A 20,134-nucleotide genomic window follows, 5' to 3' on the forward strand; every position below is an offset into this window, starting at 1 on the left:
GCGGGTGTCCTGTGGTGCCTGGTCTGGGCCAAGCGGGGGTACATGTCTAAGTAACATACTTGAAAACTAGGACCAGATTTCTGAGCAGAACACCCGTCACTGGTTCTAATGCTATGGCTGCTAGGTGTATTCTCATGTAAATATTTGGTCACGCGACCTTGGCCTTTTAGCTCCAACCAATCAGCTCTTATAATAATAATAATACATTTTATTTGTGTGCACCTTTCAAACACTCAAGGTCACCCTACATATAACATCATAACACTAAAACATAATATGCAAATAGCATAAAAGCAGATTAAAGCACATAACAATGAGTGGGTTAGATGGAGTAAGCTGTTTTTTTAAAAAAGATGAGTTTTGAGTCTGGATTTGAAATGTGTCAGAGAGTCTATATTTTGAATGATCTAAAGTCGTGGAGCTGAGCAACTGGATGCTCTAGAAGTTCATATAGATATGATGGAGCCTGGTTGTGAGGGGCCTTGAAGGTAAGAAGCAGGAGCTTGTGTTCAATGTGAGATTTTATTGGAAGTCAATGGAGCTGCTGCTTTTTTTATTTTTTCCCCAATAAAACGTCAACAGGACACATAAGACAAGCACCCCACATATACGTCACACGTACACAGCGTCTATATGTGGGTGTGTATGACATTATTACGCAGGCACGAGGCGTGACGTCGGAGCAGCTGCAGAACTCGTCGCCCGCGTCACGTTCCAGAACGCCAGCGTTGATGACTGCAGCTGTCGGACTTGGAATGTGACGCGTCCAAAAAAAAAAGAAAAAAAGTCCAAAAATGATAAAAGATACAAAAAAATGTGACAAATGTTTGTGGTTAATGAGAAATTCCCGCGCTGTGAGAAGAGGACGGTTAGTTTTTTATTTTTTTTATTTTTTATTGAACATCTGTTCTCTTCCCCTGTCCCGTTGTGACAAAACATGACTTAACGTGTCATGAATTACGTGTCCAAGATTATATGTCCCGCACAAAACCATAATTTACTTATGTTCATTATTTGATTTGATCTGAACTAAACTGATTAGATTAATACAATTATTGCTCTGACACAGTATTGACTAAATGCACAGTGAGAGGACGGTTCATAAACACCAGCAGCTGGTTTTTGGTCGTCGATCAATCCTCCATGCTACCTTTGATTAAAAACCTCTCTTCTTGTCATTTTCGCGTTTTTCTTTTATTATTATTTCACTGAGACGTGACAGGAATACAAAAAACAAAGCAGCCCTGACACACTCCCCCAATGCAGCTGTACACACACATGCATACATCCATTTAATCTATATATAGCTACATACCTATCTACATATGTGACATAAATGTTACTTACTGCATCGGGTGCGGTGTCAGGTGGAGGACGGATCAGCGTGTGCCAGAGTGTGGTTGAAGTGAATTATATAACGAGTAATGAAATAAATAAGTCGACTAAATCCGCGCAGAGCGACGGAAAACCCTGATGTGACGGTGAGAGGAGGAAGCTGCTGAGTCTGCGCAGCTGGCGGAGATTCCGATGGCGTGATGTGACTCTATCAGTGTGGAGGGAGGGTTGGTTTATTGAGCTGTGGGGGCCAATTTTTCATGGAATACTAACATTGAGGGCCCGTGTTGCCCTTGAGGAGCAACATTTCTGAGTCGCGCAACGTTTTGGGGGTTAAAACCTGTTAAGACTTGGGTAAAGATTACACTATGGTTAGGGTTAGAGATAAGCGGCTAGGGAATTCATTATGCCAGCTTTTCTCCGGTGTGATTTTACCGGTTCATCATGAATTTATTGTTTATTTAATCCAGTGGCGACCCTAGACTCTTGGATTCCGTCAGTGGTTTGGTTTTGGGGGACCTTAAGACAACAATGTCCATGTGCTATCTTACTATTAGAAAAAAAAAATCGACAACCAACTAAAAACAAAACACATAACTGCCTAAAATTACAAAATTACAGAAACCATCTATGGAACTTTAACCTGTACTTTAGTTTTTAGTTTTTTTTCATTTGGCCCAAGTCCTATCCACTAACATGGAGGGGGCGGGGCTTCACATTTGAGAAGCTGTCATGGCGTCCACTTTTTTTACAGTCTATGGGCCAAACTAGCAAAAAAAACAGTTTTAGGGTAAATACAAAAGGATTATTGTTGTGGATTACTGATGATGATACTGTAGGGAGTCCATATCCTAGATGCCAGACCAACTTCGTCCCCTACAATTTGTTTTTTGGTGGAAGGTTGGTCTGGAGTCTCCCTATTGGGAACTGATTCTGCTCCAGCAACGATGTGCCGGGCCAATCAAATCGTATGGGCAGGGCTTAATGTGGTGAAGGACAGAAAAAGCATTCATCGAGAATGCCCTCATTGCTTAAATTTGTTGATCTGATTGGTTGTAGGACTTTCCAACTGCTGAAGTGGTGACAGAGTATGTTAAAGTGAGAGATCACTCTGATTGAACTCTTGAGCAAACTCTTGACCAACTGGTTCAGGAGAGACCAGACATACTAGTTTGCATAATCAGTCATAGCTCTTGTGACAAATACCAACCACCGCCGCCTGCTGGTATGAAGAGTTATTTCCTCTCAGGTGCAGAATGTTATCTACCAGCTGGTCGATGGGTGTCGTTTGTGGTGATTTCAAGTACAACTTTTTGGTCGACACACAGGCAACATCGTCACCACTACTTCCTCTTCATCCTAGGCCTCAGCATTCTGCCAGTTTCCCGATGGTGCCCCAGTGATCGAAACCTTTACGACGGCTAAGACGAGGAGCAGATATCCTAGCCGGTATTTAAACGATGAATACGTCCTCCGTGTTCTCAAGCCAAACTTTCTTAAGGCAATATTTCTGCAAGTCTCCAGATCCAGTGCAGGTCACATGCAGCCGGTCTATTTTTACTGATAAAAACCCTGCACTGTGGCCTAGATTCACAGCCGAGACAAACATCAACTGGCCATGCAGTCGTCACATGAAACACGGCGCACTGCATTTCTGAAAGCAAAACAAACACAACCGTATATCTATATCTATATCTATATCTATATCTCCGCGTGAGCTGCAGACTAACAGTGACCGACATTAAGAGATGCAGATGTGGTTTAAACATGCAGCAGCGCTTTGTCCTTCACTGGCCCTGAAACTGTAGGATTTAAAGGTCGGCCGCTAATCCTTTTCTGATACCCAGATCACACTCACTCACTCACTCTGATGATACACCTTTTAACTGTGATGCCAAACAGAAAAATACAAGGCCGTTAAAGAGAGGAATCTGGGTTTTATTTCTATTGATAACAAAATACTTCCTCAAATCACCGTGTATCAAGCACAAGATTTATTTCTTTTGTCTTAAACTTACGCTGAACCTTCCGTTGATATGGAACGGAAATGTCTTTAATTAAATACATTTAGTAGTAAACTGTTCGTATAAACATGAAGCTGGCATGTTGAGGGCAGTACTCAGCGTGACTGATTTCATATCAGACACTTTGTAGGTTGACAGCATGAGCTCGACCTTTGAGTCTTGACTTCTGTGACAAAACTACAGGGTGCTATGTCTTCTGCTGACCGTGCCTCATGTCTCAGTCCAGCCACGTTGGTGAATCCGGTCACACCTTTCAAACACCGTCTTCCTCCTCTGCAGAGCTAATTGTTCCACCATGACAGAAGCCCCAGGCCTGGCTCACAGATTGTACCCTGTAACAAAAATGCAAAAGGTCAGGATGGACGTGACGATGCAGAGTCACATGCAAAAGCATAAATAAAATAGTTTGGAAGTGGATATAAAGTCTTGTACAGCAGCCAATAATGTATCACAATGTTTGCGTTCTTCCTCAGTTATAGTGATTCACGCTGCCGGGCAGGAAAACGACTGAAGAAGCTTGAACCTGACCATCAAACTAGTTTGAATTCTTTAAACTAAGACCCAGTAATTTGGACGCTTTGTAAAAATCAACGGCTTTTTGATCTCAAGCAATCAACAAACAACTCATATGGTTGGTGTTCTCCTTTCTGTGTGGAGTTTGCATGTTCTCCCTGTGTCTGCGTGGGTTCTCTCCAGGTTCTCCAGCTTCCTCCCACCGTCCAAAGACATGCTGGTTAGGTTCATTGGCGATTCTAAATTGGCCGTAGGTGCGAGTGTGAATGGTTGTCTGTCTCTCTGTGTTAGCCCTGTGATAGACTGGAGACCCGTCCAGGGTGTACCCCGCCTATCGCCCTGTGGACAGCTGGGATAGGCTCCAGCCCCCTCTTTTTTCCTGTCTTACTCATTCTTATGTTTTCATAAGATTTGCATATTTAAAAGGGGCATGGACAGGGAGGGGACGGGTACAACATGTGTGCTCAGTTCCACGTTGATTAGGATGAACAAAGGAAATGTGGTTCTGGATCTGGGCGTGTGCCACGTTTCAGTAGGAAATCCACACAAGTTTTTGTACATGAGGTCCCTGAAGGCAACTTCAAGATCAGTTCAAATCTAAATCACCTCAGGCTAAAGCAGTTTCTTTGTGATATAAAACTATGATGTCTTCTTACAACAAGGGTGTAGGGAGCTTCCTTCTTCTCCCCAGCGTCCTCTGCTGCCGGTGCCGTCGACTGTCCCGGTTGCGCCGGCGTATCGGACGTCGCGGTGGCCGGCCCCGTCGGCGAGGTATCCACAAAGACTTCATCCGTCACCCGGAAACGGATCTCCTCCCCTTGGTCCATGTAGAGGTCGTGGGCGCCCTCGTCCGTCTCGTACTCCCAAAGCCAGACTTGCTCTGCTTCATCGCTGGAGCTGCAGCTAAGGAAAGACTTACACTAGGAATAGTTGATCAAGCAAAATGTCATAAAGCTGAAACTCTTGAGATGAAAAAAATAAATCATAGCAGTTTATTGGACATTTTGGGTCAGGATACAATTTTGCAGGCTGTTGGAGAGACTCTGGAGGAATGAGGATGTCGTCAAAGAAGCCCATCGTCACTGTGAAGCAGAAAGATCACAGTTAACAAAGATCCTTCTATACTGTCAGATGTAACGACATATTTAAGCCTTTGGGTCGTCAGTTTTCTAGTTTCTACATAGAACTGAAACAATCTGTTGTGTAATTTAAGTCATTTTTAAGCAGAAGTGTAGCTTCTCCAAAAATCATGTTATGCTGCTACTGTCTGTTTACTATAAATCAAATATATTATCTGCTCTGGGACAATGAAAGTCTGGTTATTTCCTCAAGTGAACATTTAACTGGTGTTGAGAACAAAGCATGCTGAAGGTTTAAGTTACAGGAAGTTACCGTGGACTCCCTCCTGGCTGCAGTACTTGATCTTGCCGACGAGGATCTCATCGAGGAAAGGGTGAAAAACGACGTACCTGAAATGAACTGCCGCAAAAACCAAAGGAAGACGGGATCAGCTCTCTGGGTAAAACGTGACGATCAACAGAAACGCTGCCTTTTAAAGTTTATCTTTTAAAATACTGAGGGTGAAGAAGAAATATCACTCTGCAGGTCTTCGAGTAAGCTATTAATGGATAAAGAGATATTACAATGATAAATCTACGACTTGCCTGCATAAACAACATTAAAGGTCCCCTATTATAAATCTTTTTAACAAGATTATACAAGTCTCCTATGTCCCCAGAATGTTTCTTGTAATTTTCAGCTCAGTATACCACACAGATCTTTAATTCTTATAAGCATGAACGCATTTTGTTTTGAGTGCCTTCCTAAACGGGCTGTTTCGTTGTCTGTGGCTTTAAATGCAACTGATCTGCTGTTGGCCACGCCCCCTTTTCAAAGTGAAGGCCATGGATATGCAGGTGAAAATGAAACAAGAGAACCAACATAGCTGCAATTCCTTGATGTCAGTCAATCCTCATAGATTTCCATATTAAAATATGAAGCGCGGGCCGACTGGTTCCTTTCTGTGTGTAGTCTGCATGTTCTCCCTGTGTCTGCGTGGGTTCTCTCCAGGTACTTCAGCTTCCTGGAGGGATTGGTGATTCTAAATTGGCCGTAGGTGTGAGTGTGAATGGTTGTCTGTCTCTCTGTGTTAGCCCTAAGATAGACTGGAGATCTGTCCAGCCAGGGTGTACCCCCGCCTCTTGCCCAGTGACAGCTGGGATAGGCTCCAGCCCCCCCACAACCCTCCAGAGGACAAGCGGTTACAGAAAATGAATAAATGAATGAATGTACAGAAATAAATATGTTTGCACAAAAAAAGTTGCTACAGGTGTTAAATTAGTCGAGAGTTTAGTGGAGTCCTGCCATGCAATGATGGCGACGACCAGTCCCTCCCACACTGAGCTTCAAAAACTTCAAAACTGCTCTTCAGGAAATCTACTGGAGGCGTCACTGGAGGTTTGTCCATCTTTATCTACAGTGGATTGTTCAGCTGGGCACTTGGTCTTATCTACATATCTGTTTGGATCATTCGTGCAACTATACAAAAACATACCTTTGGTGTGTGAGGCTCCATCTCCTGGGAATATATAGGAGTCTTCTAGTTTAGTGATGTCATATAAACAAATACAGAGACCCACGTTGTAGACCACCTGAGGGGAGGAGAGCAGGTTAGCACCCAATAAAACTTTGACTTTGCTGCTTTTTATTTATTTTTTATTCCATAATATATCTAACTCAAATCTGGAAGTGTATTTTTTATTGATGTTTCGTGCTACGAGAGCCGGACCAGCAGCGGCTCGAGCGTCACCTTGTTGGCCAGCTTCTTGTTGAGCTCCTCGGCTATGGCCTCGTTGAGCTGCCGCTGGAAGTTCCACGGTGGTATCCGGACAGTGTCGACCATCTCTACCAGCACGAACATGGTGCACGCTTCCTCATCCACTCATTCATTCACAAACAAACATGCACGGACATCCTGCACGTCGGCGAGATCTGTCCCTATGACAACACGACGAGCGGCTAACTTAACCGTAAATCACTTCGCGTCTCTTATTTTTCTGAAAATAGCCTCAGCGGGGATTAAAAGTCACCAACAGTTGGTCAAAATTGACCTAAAACACAACACAAACTATCCCCAGTCACAGAGGAGGGGGTCCATGACATCTCCACGTGATTGTTTACGACGGCGCTCTTTTACGACATGTCGCAAAACTTAAAGGAACCGTACCTATTTTTTTGTCAAATGTCAAATTGAATGTTTATATTTATTTGCTGTATTTCCACGACCCTAACACAGAGATTTAACAGGCAAGCATGTTAATATTTCATAATATTACTGCCCTGCACTGCATTAACCAAAAGGAAAACACAAAAAACATTCACTTTAGAATTCATTTTTTATTATTTTACTATTTATGTCGTAAATATTTCCACTTTGCAAGCGATACACCTGCTGGCATTTAGAATTTACCAAAAAAAATCACGTTTAATGCTAAAACAGGAGTGTGAGGAGAATCTGTGTCTGCACAAATCAAGCAACACCCAAAAAAAAAGACATCAGCAGGAATTTGGGCAAAGGTCCGAGTACACAATGACACAATTTACGTCACAGTAAAAGATTCACAAGCAGCTGTTTTTTAAAAGAGCATGATGTTTTAAAAATACTCTCGATTGTCAAATAATCAACAGGGATGCTTTTTAAATGTCACAATCAAATTAATAATCTGATTATTTCTCAAACATCTCAAAGTTTTCATTTGGCATCTTTGGCTAGAAGTCATTTAGGAGACATTTCTGTGGAGTGCATGAACAGTTAATTAACGTCCCTAAAGTTGAGTCGGTGCGATTTCAAATCATCTCAACAATTTGAACAAAAGCAAAAATCAAGAAAACACATTAAAACAAGAAACAAGCCCCTTTTCAGTCGACAATCTTTTCCCAACAATTCAACATTTGTGCTTTAATTAAACCGAAAATGAATCAGCTGGAAATTAGCTAATGAAGATTGATAAAGGGAACTCACTGAGTTAACGTCTCATTTAGACAGGCAGCATACAGTATGTTACTCTCATCTAACCATTTGTGTATTAATATATTATCATCATCGTATTTATATGTGTATATAATCATCTATGAGATACGCACCCCTGTACAAAGTGGAGCTATACATCAAATCATTTACAAACTGGCTCAAACTCAGTATCTCACTCTGTTTGGGGTTTAGTTTTACTCCCTCTAGATTTATACTCTGTAATAACGGAGAGCACTGAACAAAGACTAATACTTTTAGCTTTGACATCCCACATAAATCTAACCAAACTTAGGGGACCTATTATGCTCATCTTCTCCTCCTCTTAGACTCTTCTAGAGTAGCTTCATTTGGTTCACAGTTAAAAATAAATCCTTACTGATCTCACACAGTGTCACAGCTCAGCCACTGCACTGTCCCTTTAAGCCCCGCCCACATGATCTGATTGGCCCAGGAGATTCTTTCTGGAGCAGAATCAGTTTCCAACGGAGAGACTCCAGACCAAAATTCCTCCACAGACATTTGGAGTGGGAGGGGCTTCGGGCTAGCTTCCCGGCTAATATTTATGAAGTAGACGAGGGACGTATGTCAATACCAAGTACGCAAGGCCGGAGTTTAGCTTGGTAGTTCGGACACGACAAGAAGGACGGAGGATGATCTTTGTGGAATTGGAAGAGCAGCGTACTTGGAGTGCATTCTGGGATATCTGGTTGTACCAAGTCCACGCAAGTTACTCTACCGATGCATTCTTGATAAAAGGGGTGGGGCGAGAACACGGACGGTACTTGGTCAGATCGTACTTTAAACTGGACAGGGACTGACGACGTTTTACACAAGAACACATGTTGATAAAAAGCTTAAGTTTGATTCAGTGGACTTGGCATCCCTGCCAAAGACGACCATATATGGAAATCCACCACAAAAAGTAGAAAAATAGTTGGAAAACGTGTCAGTCTCAATACTTTTGGCCCACAGGGATCACGTTTACATTCATTCACTTCATTATATAAAACTTTGGCCACGTTTAACATGAACATCCGACACTGTGACACAATAATATGAACCTGTACAAGCATTAATAGGTCCCCTTTACATCCGCCTGTCTGAAAACTCGCGTAACCATCGCGAACATTACAAGTTCTACGCCAGTCTTGAAGATCACATGTACGCTGAACAGTAAAACGTTTACAGATCAACAGTAATTCATGGCAAAGCACACCTAAAACTACACGGCTAACTCTACAAAGTGCCAGCGCTCAGGCATCTAGATTGTGCGTTAGTTTGTGTAAGAAGAGAGAGACGACCCAACCTCAGCCTGACAAAACATTCGGTTTAAAGATGAACACGCACACCGCCGTCTCACATACGAGCTACGTGAGGACGATTCACAGTCTAACTGAAAACACCGTAACATGAACATGAACTGGACGGATCTCAGAGGATTCAATGGGATTTAGGTGAAGATCCACAAAGAAGAAGTAGAAGTATTTTCTGGACACCGCAAATACAGCTTCACTGCGTTTTCCTGTGGTCCAAGTTTTCCTGTCTTTAAGCGTGCATGGGAATTGAAAGGTTAGCATTAGCATGAAAACAAGTTCTCAGACTGAGAGCCGACAGAGCCATGACTATCAGCTGTGAAGCATGGCGGTGGAAGGATCATAGTGTGGAGACTAAGTTAGCTTGTTTTCTGTTTATCAAGAAACTAAAGAGACAGTCATTAAAATTGAGGAGATAATGAACTGTGCTCTTCTTTGAGTGAATTTGTTAACCAAAGATACAGTTTTGGAGTTTGTGCAGCTACAGTACATGCCAACATCAATGATGGTGTGTATACTGTAGGTGTTTATGCTTTTGTTTTGTTTTTGTTTGTTTTTTTTGGCAAAAGCTGACCGTTATCTTTTTAATAGAAATACAGTAGTGAAAGCAGTGGGTCACAAATATGGTAATACGTACAGTCAAGTGAACGCTCGCTCCAACGAATAAATAAGCTTCACAAATCTTTAAACTGAGGAGTGCTGCCAGCCTAAACATCCAGGCGTCAGTTATGTGCTCACGTTTGAGTGAATTTATCAATTTATACAGTTTCCAAACCTCTCGAGAGTGTCATGGTTTGGAGTTAGCTTGTTCACTCTTTAACTAAAAAAAGACAATGATTAAAATCAACAATGTATTACAGTATTTGCCATCAAACTTTCTCAACTATGGGTCAAGTCTGTGCAGCTAGATGCTAACACCGATGTACTAGGGATGTCCTGATCGTATCGGGGCAAAGCAGGCATAAATCAAGACATCCCTAGATCAAGACATCCCTAGTATCTACAGTAATAATACCAGTGGCTTACAATAACAGTAAAACACTGATGGTCAAGTGAACACTAGAAGGAATAAATAAGCTTCACAAATATTTAAACTGAGGAGTGCTGTAAGTCTGAACGCCATGGCTTCACGTATGTGCTCGTTTGACTGAATTTGTGTAATTCTGCCTGTCGATCAAAAGTGCTTTTACAATAATCCCGTCCCTGGATGGAAGTGCTCGTATGTGTGCGTGTGCGCTTTTCATCTGTACAGCGACCTTGTAGGTGTTTGTGTGTTGTTTCTTATAATGTCATCCCTAAACCCCGACGTTCACCTCGTCTCTCCCTCATTACAAAGCTCCTCTCCACGTCCACGTTTCTCCCCTTTACACACTAAGGCCCCTCAACGGCCCCTACAGGCCCCACCACTACCCTCCTCTTTGTGATTTACTGCAGCTCCTTCATCCTGTTGAGGGCGGAGCCGGCCTTGAACCACTCGATCTGCGTCTCGTTGAAGGTGTGGTTCAGGGAGATGGACTCCTGGCTGCCATCGCCGTGCTTGATCACTGCTGTCAGGGGCTGAAGGAAAACACAGGAGGCACCCAAGGTCAGTTATTTCCTTCACCACCATGTTAAGACAGGCAGGATGATGTCCTTTGGATCAATGTTTCATTAGCGCAGGACGTTGCTCACCTTGCCGGGGGCGAGGGATTTCAGGCCAGTGATTGAAATCTTGTCATCAGGGCGAATTTTGTCGTAGTCACGGGGGTCAGCGAAAGTCAGAGGCAGCAGGCCCTGCTTCTTCAGGTTAGTCTCTACATGGATGGAAAAAAACAATTAGAGGTAACTAGAGGAGGAGCTCTCTTCCTGACAGGAATGTATCTGTTACACAGAAATACAAGCTCATGTTTTCATGTTTTCCGTTCATCAACACAGTAAATAATTAAACACAGGTAATGCCAGAAAGTAGGGATATAACTTTGCCTGAGTGTTTTTATCTATTATGTTTTATGAGTTTTTTGTAGGTTGCAATCAAGCTCTTCTTCTTCGAGGTAGCAAATCAAGTTCTCCTTCTTCTTCTACTAGGTGGCGAACCAAGTTCTAGTTCTTCTTCTTCTTACTCTAGGAGGTAAACCAAGTTCTAGTTCTTCTTCTTCTTGTAGGTGGCAAACAAATTTCTAGTTCTTCTTCTTCTTCCTCTAGGAGGCGAACCAAGTTCTAGTTCTTCTTCTAAGTGGCAAATCAGGTTGTAGTTCTTCTTCTTCTTCTAGGTGGCAAACCAAGTTCTAGTTCTTCTTCTAGATGGCAAATCAAGTTCTAGTTCTTCTTCTTCCTCTAGGAGGCAAACCAGGTTGTAGTTCTTTGTCTTCTAGGTAGTGAATCAAGTTCTTCTTCTTCTTCTAGGTGGCAAACCAAGTTCTAGTTCTTCTTCTAGATGGCAAATCAAGTTCCAGTTCTTCTTCTTCCTCTATGAGGCAAACCAGGTTGTAGTTCTTCTTCTTCTTTTTCTAGCTAGCAAATTAAGTTCTAGTTCTTCTTCATCTTCCTCTAGATGGAATTTCGAATTCTTCATCTTTTTCTCGGTAGTGAACTAAGTTCTAGTTCTTCTTCCTGTCTTCTGCTTGGTGAATCAAATTCTTCTGTGAACTGAGGCCCGCTACCACGCTTTGATCGGCCCCAGTTCCACTCAATCGTTACCAGAAAGTCTATATCTGATATACATGAAAACTAACCGTGGATTCTGGCGAAGCTCTTGACGATGATGGCGCGTCCTCCGAGGTGTCGTGGCTCCAGGGCAGCGTGCTCTCTGCTGGATCCTTCACCGTAGTTCTCGTCTCCAACCACCACCCAGTTCACTCCATTGGCCTGAATTATACAATTATAAAAATAAAGCAAAACTTTTAACTTTTGCTGGAAAATAAGACAAGCTTGTCTAAATATGTCTCAACAATGTCACAGTTTTACATTTGATTCAGATATACCATGACCTGGATGACTCTTCACCGATATCTCACCTTGTATTGGCGAGCAACATCTGGCACGCCTCCGTACTCTCCTGTCAGCTGGTTCTTGACTTTGTTGACAGCGTCGTTCTCAATGTTGACTGCACCGATCAGCAGGTTGTTGGAGATGTTGTCCAGATGTCCGCGGAACTTCAGCCAAGGTCCGGCAGCACTGATGTGGTCAGTGGTGCACTTTCCCTTCACCTACAGCGTCAGTGGAAAGGAAAGGAATTATAGCTATGTTGTAGATCGATTAGAATGCTAGTGTCCATGTAAATGCAGCGGCTGCTAATTGTTTACAAAAGTCAGTGTTCCTTCATATTAGTGCCTCAAACCACGGCTCAGAGTTAATGCTGGATCTTTAAAGGCCAAACAGTTTAAACAGTAACACAGGATGCCAGGTAACCACTCACACTTTCATCCACTACCATTAAACAATACATCTTAAATTCAGAATAACACCAGACTTGTAATATCCTTTTACAAAGTGAGCAAATCCAAGATTCCCCAACTATATACAATTTATACTAGAATTTAAAGATGCTTCTTAGACCTTAATCAGTGCCTTCTTCATGCTAAGATTTTAGCTACATTTTTCTTTACATTTCCTGCTCACCTTGATAAGGACCCTCATGTCCTCCAGGTCTTTTCCGTGCCACTTGTCGAAGGGCTCCAGCAGCTGCAGACGGTTACTGGCGGAGCTGACGTTCACCTTAATAATATCAAATCAGGGTAGAATGAGACATAAGGGGCAAACACAACTCCCTGAACAAAGCGAAAGCCTTTCCTCACCTTCTTAAAAGAGTGTCTCATTAGTGATGTGCAGCTTTCTGGGTTCACAGAGGATACAGTATCTGCAAAGAGACATCACCTTGACTGAGCTGCCCTCGGCAGGGGGGTGCTGGTAGGTGTCCTGGCCCGGGTCGAAGTCTCTGGAGGGGAGCTCGTCACCAGTGGGGGGTTGCAGCTTGAACTTCTCTCCATTGGGGGCGGTCAGGTAATCAGTCTCGGGATTGAAGTTGAGGGTCCCAGCGAGAGCCAAGGCCGTGACAATCTATACCAAGAGAAACATCCGTTAATTCATATCTCCTTACACAAAAAAACAAACAAAAAAACACTGGTATTTATTCCTACATCTTGTGATTCTGCAGTTGTCATTGATATTTATCAAGCGAAAATCTCCAGGGTGAGTCAATCCCAATGAAGCTCCTTGTTAAAATGTTCAACTTTACAGCTGTTTTGATCTCTACAGCTTATTTCTCCATCCACAACAATAAAATGTTTATAGAACTCACTGTTTTAAATTATGGGAGGCATTAAAGTTATGCAAAATTAAGGGCGTGGCTGCTGTGAGTGACAGGTGGACGTCCTCACGGACTGCTAGCTGTCTACCTCAGCTCCACTCAGAAATCCAACTTTCACCATTTTTCAATTGGTTGGGAGCAAGCTAGGTGCAACAAAGATGGCGACAACGGGACATGCCACACTGAGCTTCAAAACCACTCTCCAGTAAATCTATAGAAGACATCAATGCGGATTTGTGGCATTTACTGGCTCCAGCTTCACTTGCCATCATTGATGCTCAAAAAAATCTAAAATAGAACATGGTCACTGGACTCCACGCTGCTGTGTTTTCTACTAGGAGTTAATTTCCTTCTTTAGCAGGTGTACCCACATATGCTAATACTGCTGCAACCTTCAACATGAAGAACTCCTTACCTCAGGAGAGGTGACGAAAGCATGAGTAGCAGGGTTAGCATCATTCCTAGCAGTGAAGTTCCTGTTGAAAGACGTGACGATGGTATTCTTCTCTCCTTTTTTCACATCCTTCCTGTAAAAACACAAAACAAAACAAAGAGAGGATTAGCATTAAGTTAGCATTAAGGATATTGTGTGGAACTCCAAAAAAACAACAAGGGACAAGAACTTTTACCGCATTTTTTACTAAGATTCAGTCATAAGTGCTTTGAAAATATGGTTTAATTAGTTTGTGAGAAAGGATATTTAACAACTGGGGGAACCGCAAATACTGTTATATTTTTAACATGGCACAATGCTGTTGAGATATTTAACCCTGTTTTTGCTGGGACAAATTAGCTCTTAAGCTCCGGTTCCTTCAGGTAAATGTTTGGGGAACTCTGTGTTTTTGTGATTTGACAATCAACTATGTTTTTTTCCCTCCTATCGTTGCAACAACTCGCTACATTTCATTGGACGTTTCTCAATGTTTTTCTCGTAAGACGTACCTGTCCCACTGTCCAATACAAGGTCCACAGGCGTTGGCGAGTACAATTCCTCCCACATCACTCAGTATCTTGGCCTGGAAGGGGGACAATGTGAATTTGAAGACATCATTTTGTACAAAGACACAAAATAGTTTAATTTAAAACCTTTAATTAACATCCGTCCAGGGCAGTTTTTAAGTACCTGGGTTTACACCTGGCATTATAATGTGTCTCCACATACGTCCTCAGCCATCACTTGAGATCTGATCTCTTTAACGTGACCCAGGACTCATTGTGTGTTCACACTAACAAAGGAAGGAGGTAAAATGTGTCCCAGACCACCTCCTTCCAAATGCAGTCCAGTTACTTGTTGTTGAATTTCCCAGGACGGATGTTAATGTAAGGTCTGAACAAACCGATGCAGATGCTACGCTAACTTTAAGTCCCACTCACATATCCATCCCTCTCAATAGTAGCACGGATCTGTTCAGAACCGGGGGTAACCGTGAACTGGGCCTTGCACTTCAGACCTTTGTCCAGGGCCTGCTTGGCCAGAGACGCCGCTCTGCCCATGTCCTCGTAGCTGGAGTTGGTGCAGCTGCCGATCAAACCTGCAAAAAGGAGGTAATCACATCGAGGATATGAAGACATAAAAGACATTCAATACTAGAGCTAATAATAGATTTTTACCAGAGAAAGCTTTTTAAATGTTACAAATTTCTGGATTTACTTTAATTATAAAGTGATAAATACTGACCAACTTTAACCTCCAGGGGCCAGCCGCTCTTTTTAGCTACAGCCCCGATTTCAGACACGGGGTGGGCCAGGTCCGGGGTGAACGGTCCATTGATGTGGGGCTTCAGCTGTTACACAAAGAGGCATCATTCACAACTAAAATTCCTAATGCTACGTGTGTGTTTTCTTTTCGTCTTAACCAACCTCGCTCAGGTTAATCTCGATGACTTGGTCGTATTCACAGTCTTTATCCGGGACCAGATCGTCTTTGAATCGATCGGCCACCGAGGCGATCTCTGCAGCAGGAAAAACATAGCAGCGGTAAGACTTAGTGAATTAAGAATTAAACAAACAAACAAACAGATCAGTGCTGAGAGGACTGACCTCCACGACCGGTTTTCTCCATGTACGTCCTCATGCGATGGTTGTAGGGGAACACAGAAGTGGTGGCTCCAATCTCAGCACCCATGTTGCAGATAGTGGCCATTCCTAAAAAGATAATGCTAAATTAAATTAAGATAAATCAGTCATCGGTCAAGTTTTACAGTACTTCTTGTCCTAACCGGTGCAGGAGATCGAGTCAACTCCGGGCCCGTGATACTCCACGATGGCGCCGGTGCCGCCTTTTACTGTCAGGATGCCGGCCACCTTCAGGATGACGTCTTTCGGGGAAGTCCACCCAGACAGGGTTCCCGTCAACCTCACTCCTATCACCTGAAGGCAAACAAACAGATTTATTGGCAAAAATAGATTCAGATACATTTGCGAGATATAAGATGACGCCAGGGACTCACTTTGGGGCATTTGAGCTCCCAAGGGATTCCAGCCATGACATCCACGGCGTCGGCTCCACCCACTCCAATACAGATGGCGCCCAAACCACCGCCGTTGGGAGTGTGGGAGTCTGTACCAATCAGCATCACTCCAGGATAGGCATAATTCTCCAGGATGATCTGTACAGAGACATACCTCTTAGATTCCTCTAGTTTTGTTTAGAGCGGGTGCAGATATTTGTTGAAACTACAAGCTAATTAACTTTAATAGCGTGTATTTTAAACCCAACACTAGTGACTAGTGTCTATTTATTAAAAATCCTCTGCAGACATGTTTTACGGGACATAAAAAGTTATTATTTTAATAATAACTTGTGTCCAACATGTTTTTTTTGACAAAAAAAGTCCAAACATTGCAAATTCTTAATTCTGTCTTTTATATGGTGAATGCATAAGAAATCAAAAGTAGTATTATGATTATTAATTAATACCTGATGTATGATCCCGGAGCCTGGTTTCCAGAAGCCGACTCCATATTTTGCTGCAGCGGTTGCGAGAAAGTTGTAGACCTCCTCATTTACTTCCTGTGTCAAAAGTAATTTAAGAGAAATTAAGACTTCTGCTGAAGATAGAATAAAGTGAAAATATATATATATTTTTTTTTTTTACTATAAGAGACCGGGCTGTAGCATTCATGCTAATCATGCTAATCACCGTCATGTGGTGGAGCCACATAAATTCCTGCTGGATGAAATTTGTCCATGTCAATACGTGACACTACTGGATCAATATATTAAAAAATGTTTGCTAAAATTATAATGAATAAAAATAATATAAATGATGGACTTAGCATCACTGGATTGTGGACTATTGTTTTGAAGTTTGGCCGACGCCATCTCATTTTGTTTAGAGCCAGAAGTGATGATGTTTAGATGAGAGGGAGGAGCTGGGGTGGAGCAGGGGGTGGATCACACATGTCCCACAAGCATCCAAAGATACTGAAGCTCTCTCCATGGTCCAACATCTACTTAATTATAAAATTATTCTCAAAATACCACTGATCAGTGAATTTAGATTATGACACCATACTGGAGAGCACCTGGTGGCCGTCGTTGGTACTGCACCTGGTCTGTGGTCCACCCTCACCTTAGCCCTCTGCAGGTCCTGAGCTCCTCCGATCTGAGCCTCGATCAGGTGATCACAGTGGATGGTGGAGGGGACGGCCACCTTGGGCAGACCGCTGCTGATGAACTGGAGCATCGCCATCTGGGCTGTGGCGTCCTGCATGGCCACGCGGTCCGGACGCAGGCGGAGGTAAGTGCGGCCGCGGTCGATCTCCTGCCCCGCCGGGTCGTCCAGGTGACCGTACACGATCTTCTCCGACAGCGTGAGAGGCCTGTTGAGCCTGGATTGTTGGAGAAATTAAGATCAAGAGGTTTACACAACCTCCCTACATCTTATTGATCAGTCTGTTCTCACAGCCACAGGAATAAACCAGGATTGTGTTCATGTGTATTTCTGTGAAGAACAACCGCTAACCTCCTGCGTACGATGCTGATGCTCTCGTGCATCTTCTCATAATTGATGCTGGAGCCGGGCTCAAAGCGGCTCATGGCCACCTTGGCCCTGGCGCTGAAGGCTGCGGAGACATGAAACCTTCTTGCCCCGGTTCCAAGGGCCAGCTACATAGAGGAGAAACAGAAAATAATTCAAAAGACATGTCACCATAAACACGGTTTTATTGAGCAGTTTAGAGCCAACACATAAAGTTTGAAGTCATATAATAACAATGTACTGTAAGTATTAAAAAATGGGGACACAGGTTAAAACGTAACAGAAAATCACAGCGAGCAACAAAATTAGCTGTTAAAGGATAAAATTTTAATCTTTTACATCAATCACTGATCCTCTGTGAAACACCAGGAAAATCTTTAAACCAGCTAAACTGAGAGAAAGTTCACAAAGCTTGTATTGGACCGTGGACCGTGAAATAAAGTGCATTAGATAATCTTTTACACCGTTTACCACCTACAACTACTTTCTGTAAAACTCAGTCTGGTCTTGTCATGCGCAAAACAATGACTCGGATTCAGTTTCTACGAAAAATAAAATAAAATGTAAAGAATATGATACTAAAAACCGTCCTCTGTGATCAATCTATTACCACGAATCAAACTCAGTGTGATTTTTTGGTACATACACACAGCTGACGTTAGGTTTACAGACATATGACGAAATCATTAAAGCATAGTTCTGCACAAAAGTATTTATATGCACCGCAAAACAAGTCCTACATCATTAAAACCTGAAAGCCACCGCTTCAAACCGCCATAAAAATGTCAGATTATTGTTTAACACAGGGGACAAAGTTCTTACCATCTAGAGAAATAAAATAATTTTACTAATACTAATAAACTTTATGCCTATAGCACTTTTCAAATTAACTCAACAAAGCGCTTCACAGAAACAAAACAAATGTGCAATTTAAAAAACAGGCGTATAAGATGAAGTTAATAAAAAATAAAAACTATTAAAAAACACAAGGAAATACAGTTAAGAGTTTACTTAAAACTCAATTAAAACCAGGAAAAAGCCTCTCTGATAAAATAATGTTCACAGAGATCACAGAGATCAAGCTCACACCTCATAAATATTTGAATAATCTATTAAATGTCAATTAAAACAGTAGAAATATTTGTTAAAATGTTGTATTCGCTTCATAAAAAGCTACACGTAAATGTAAAACAATTCCAATGTATTGGCTTATTGCCTTTTCTTGCTAATATCTGTCAAATAAAACTGTAATTATTTCTCTCTGTTGTTCCTCTTTTATAGTTTGTGGTATTTATTATATATATTTGAGCAGATGTAGACACAATAATGTGTGTATGATGGCATAACACACATTTAATCACCCTAAAATGACCGATAAAACATTAAAAAAGATTTAATTTGTATTTATATCCTATATTTCCATGTCTAGAAAATAATACAGCATCAAATCCATGCATATCCAGGCCTCGTGCTACTTAAATTAATCTTTAATTAATCTATGTTATGTAATGTGATGCGTTCACGGCACCGGAGGCTGCTGTAAATCAGTTTCATCTGACGTAAACAAACAGTTTTGATAACTCCGTAACCTTGTCATCACCTTGCAAACATCACGACATTTAGGTCCATTTACAGCAACAACTCTGTTACTATTGAATTAACTCGACAGCGTTTATAAATAATACGTTTAATGACATTTTTGGCTGCTGTCAAATCGGCTCTGAGCCGTTCCGAGGCCGTCAGGAGTCAACCGGGGACACGGTGACCTGACAGACGGGAGCTCTGGTGAACATCTCTTCGTTCATCCTCCGTGTGTCGACAATAAAAGATGGCGGCTGCGTCGCACGACATAAATATCTCTTGTCACACGTGTGTTGTTGCTCCACGGGAACAGCGTGATAGCAGCTCTGTCAAGTCTAAATAACGTTTTCTTACCCGAAGTCTGGTGACAGTCAGACAGTAGGACGCCATTTTGTGTTTTGCTCACTGAGAGGATTAGCGTCGCACGTCTATGACGTCGCTAGCTAAAGGACTCCGTTAATTACTTTGCATTTATTAAAAGTAATTAGAATAGAAATTAGAATTAAAAAAAGAAAAAAGAAATTGTAATAATATTAAATAATAATTAAAATAATAGAAGTAAGGAAATCTTAAAAAATAGAAAAGCACGAACATATATAACAATAACAAATATTAAAATAATATATAAAAAGTTTTAAAAAATACATGCTTAAGAATAAATAATAAAAATAGTAAAATATAAAAATACAATATTGAGAATATAAAAGAAAAGTAGTATTTTAAAACATAAAAAATATATACGATAAGAAAACAAAGGATGTTTTAAGGAGATACAGAATTTAAATTATGCTTACACAATCAATAATAAAAACCCTTTAACAATATTAACACTTTTACTGAGGCCATGATGTTCCATAGGGAGTTTAAAGTATCATTATGGTGCTTTTCTTCGGTAAAACCTTGCCTTTGGTCAAATAAAAATTAAAATGTCTCGTTGGTCCATAACATAAAATAAAAAATACTGAATATTTTCCTCTTGAGCCACGTAAAAAAATACTCTTTGTGCCCTAATACACAATTATGTGCCAAGAATGAATATTTTTTTCCCTTTTAAAGATTCTTCAAAAATA

At 41.7% G+C, this 20,134-nt stretch overlaps 2 protein-coding genes across 2 annotated transcripts; both read right to left on the bottom strand.

Annotated features, from left to right (window-relative positions):
* Positions 1 to 3,066: 3,066 nt before the first annotated feature.
* Positions 3,067 to 6,991, bottom strand: polr3h (polymerase (RNA) III (DNA directed) polypeptide H). Its single transcript, XM_084571096.1, has 6 exons — positions 6,682 to 6,991; positions 6,427 to 6,523; positions 5,265 to 5,351; positions 4,891 to 4,954; positions 4,529 to 4,763; positions 3,067 to 3,691 (listed from the first exon to the last, which is right to left on the bottom strand). Exons 1-6 carry the CDS (start codon positions 6,790 to 6,792, stop codon positions 3,641 to 3,643), a joined length of 645 nt encoding a protein of 214 aa, XP_084427222.1. The 5' UTR covers positions 6,793 to 6,991; the 3' UTR covers positions 3,067 to 3,640.
* A 91-nt stretch (positions 6,992 to 7,082) lies between these two features.
* LOC311506939 (aconitate hydratase, mitochondrial-like) lies at positions 7,083 to 19,518 on the bottom strand. The gene is made up of 18 exons (XM_084571095.1): positions 19,419 to 19,518; positions 17,469 to 17,611; positions 17,076 to 17,334; positions 16,421 to 16,513; positions 15,951 to 16,109; positions 15,720 to 15,870; positions 15,541 to 15,645; positions 15,361 to 15,452; positions 15,179 to 15,284; positions 14,875 to 15,032; positions 14,443 to 14,516; positions 13,916 to 14,027; positions 13,068 to 13,250; positions 12,813 to 12,908; positions 12,209 to 12,400; positions 11,927 to 12,059; positions 10,887 to 11,008; positions 7,083 to 10,772 (listed from the first exon to the last, which is right to left on the bottom strand). Exons 1-18 carry the CDS (start codon positions 19,452 to 19,454, stop codon positions 10,641 to 10,643), a joined length of 2,346 nt encoding a protein of 781 aa, XP_084427221.1. The 5' UTR covers positions 19,455 to 19,518; the 3' UTR covers positions 7,083 to 10,640.
* Between the last annotated feature and the right edge of the window lie 616 nt (positions 19,519 to 20,134).

This window comes from Chelon labrosus (assembly GCF_963514085.1).
Source record: "Chelon labrosus genome assembly, chromosome: 21".
NCBI classification, from domain to species: domain Eukaryota; kingdom Metazoa; phylum Chordata; class Actinopteri; order Mugiliformes; family Mugilidae; genus Chelon; species Chelon labrosus.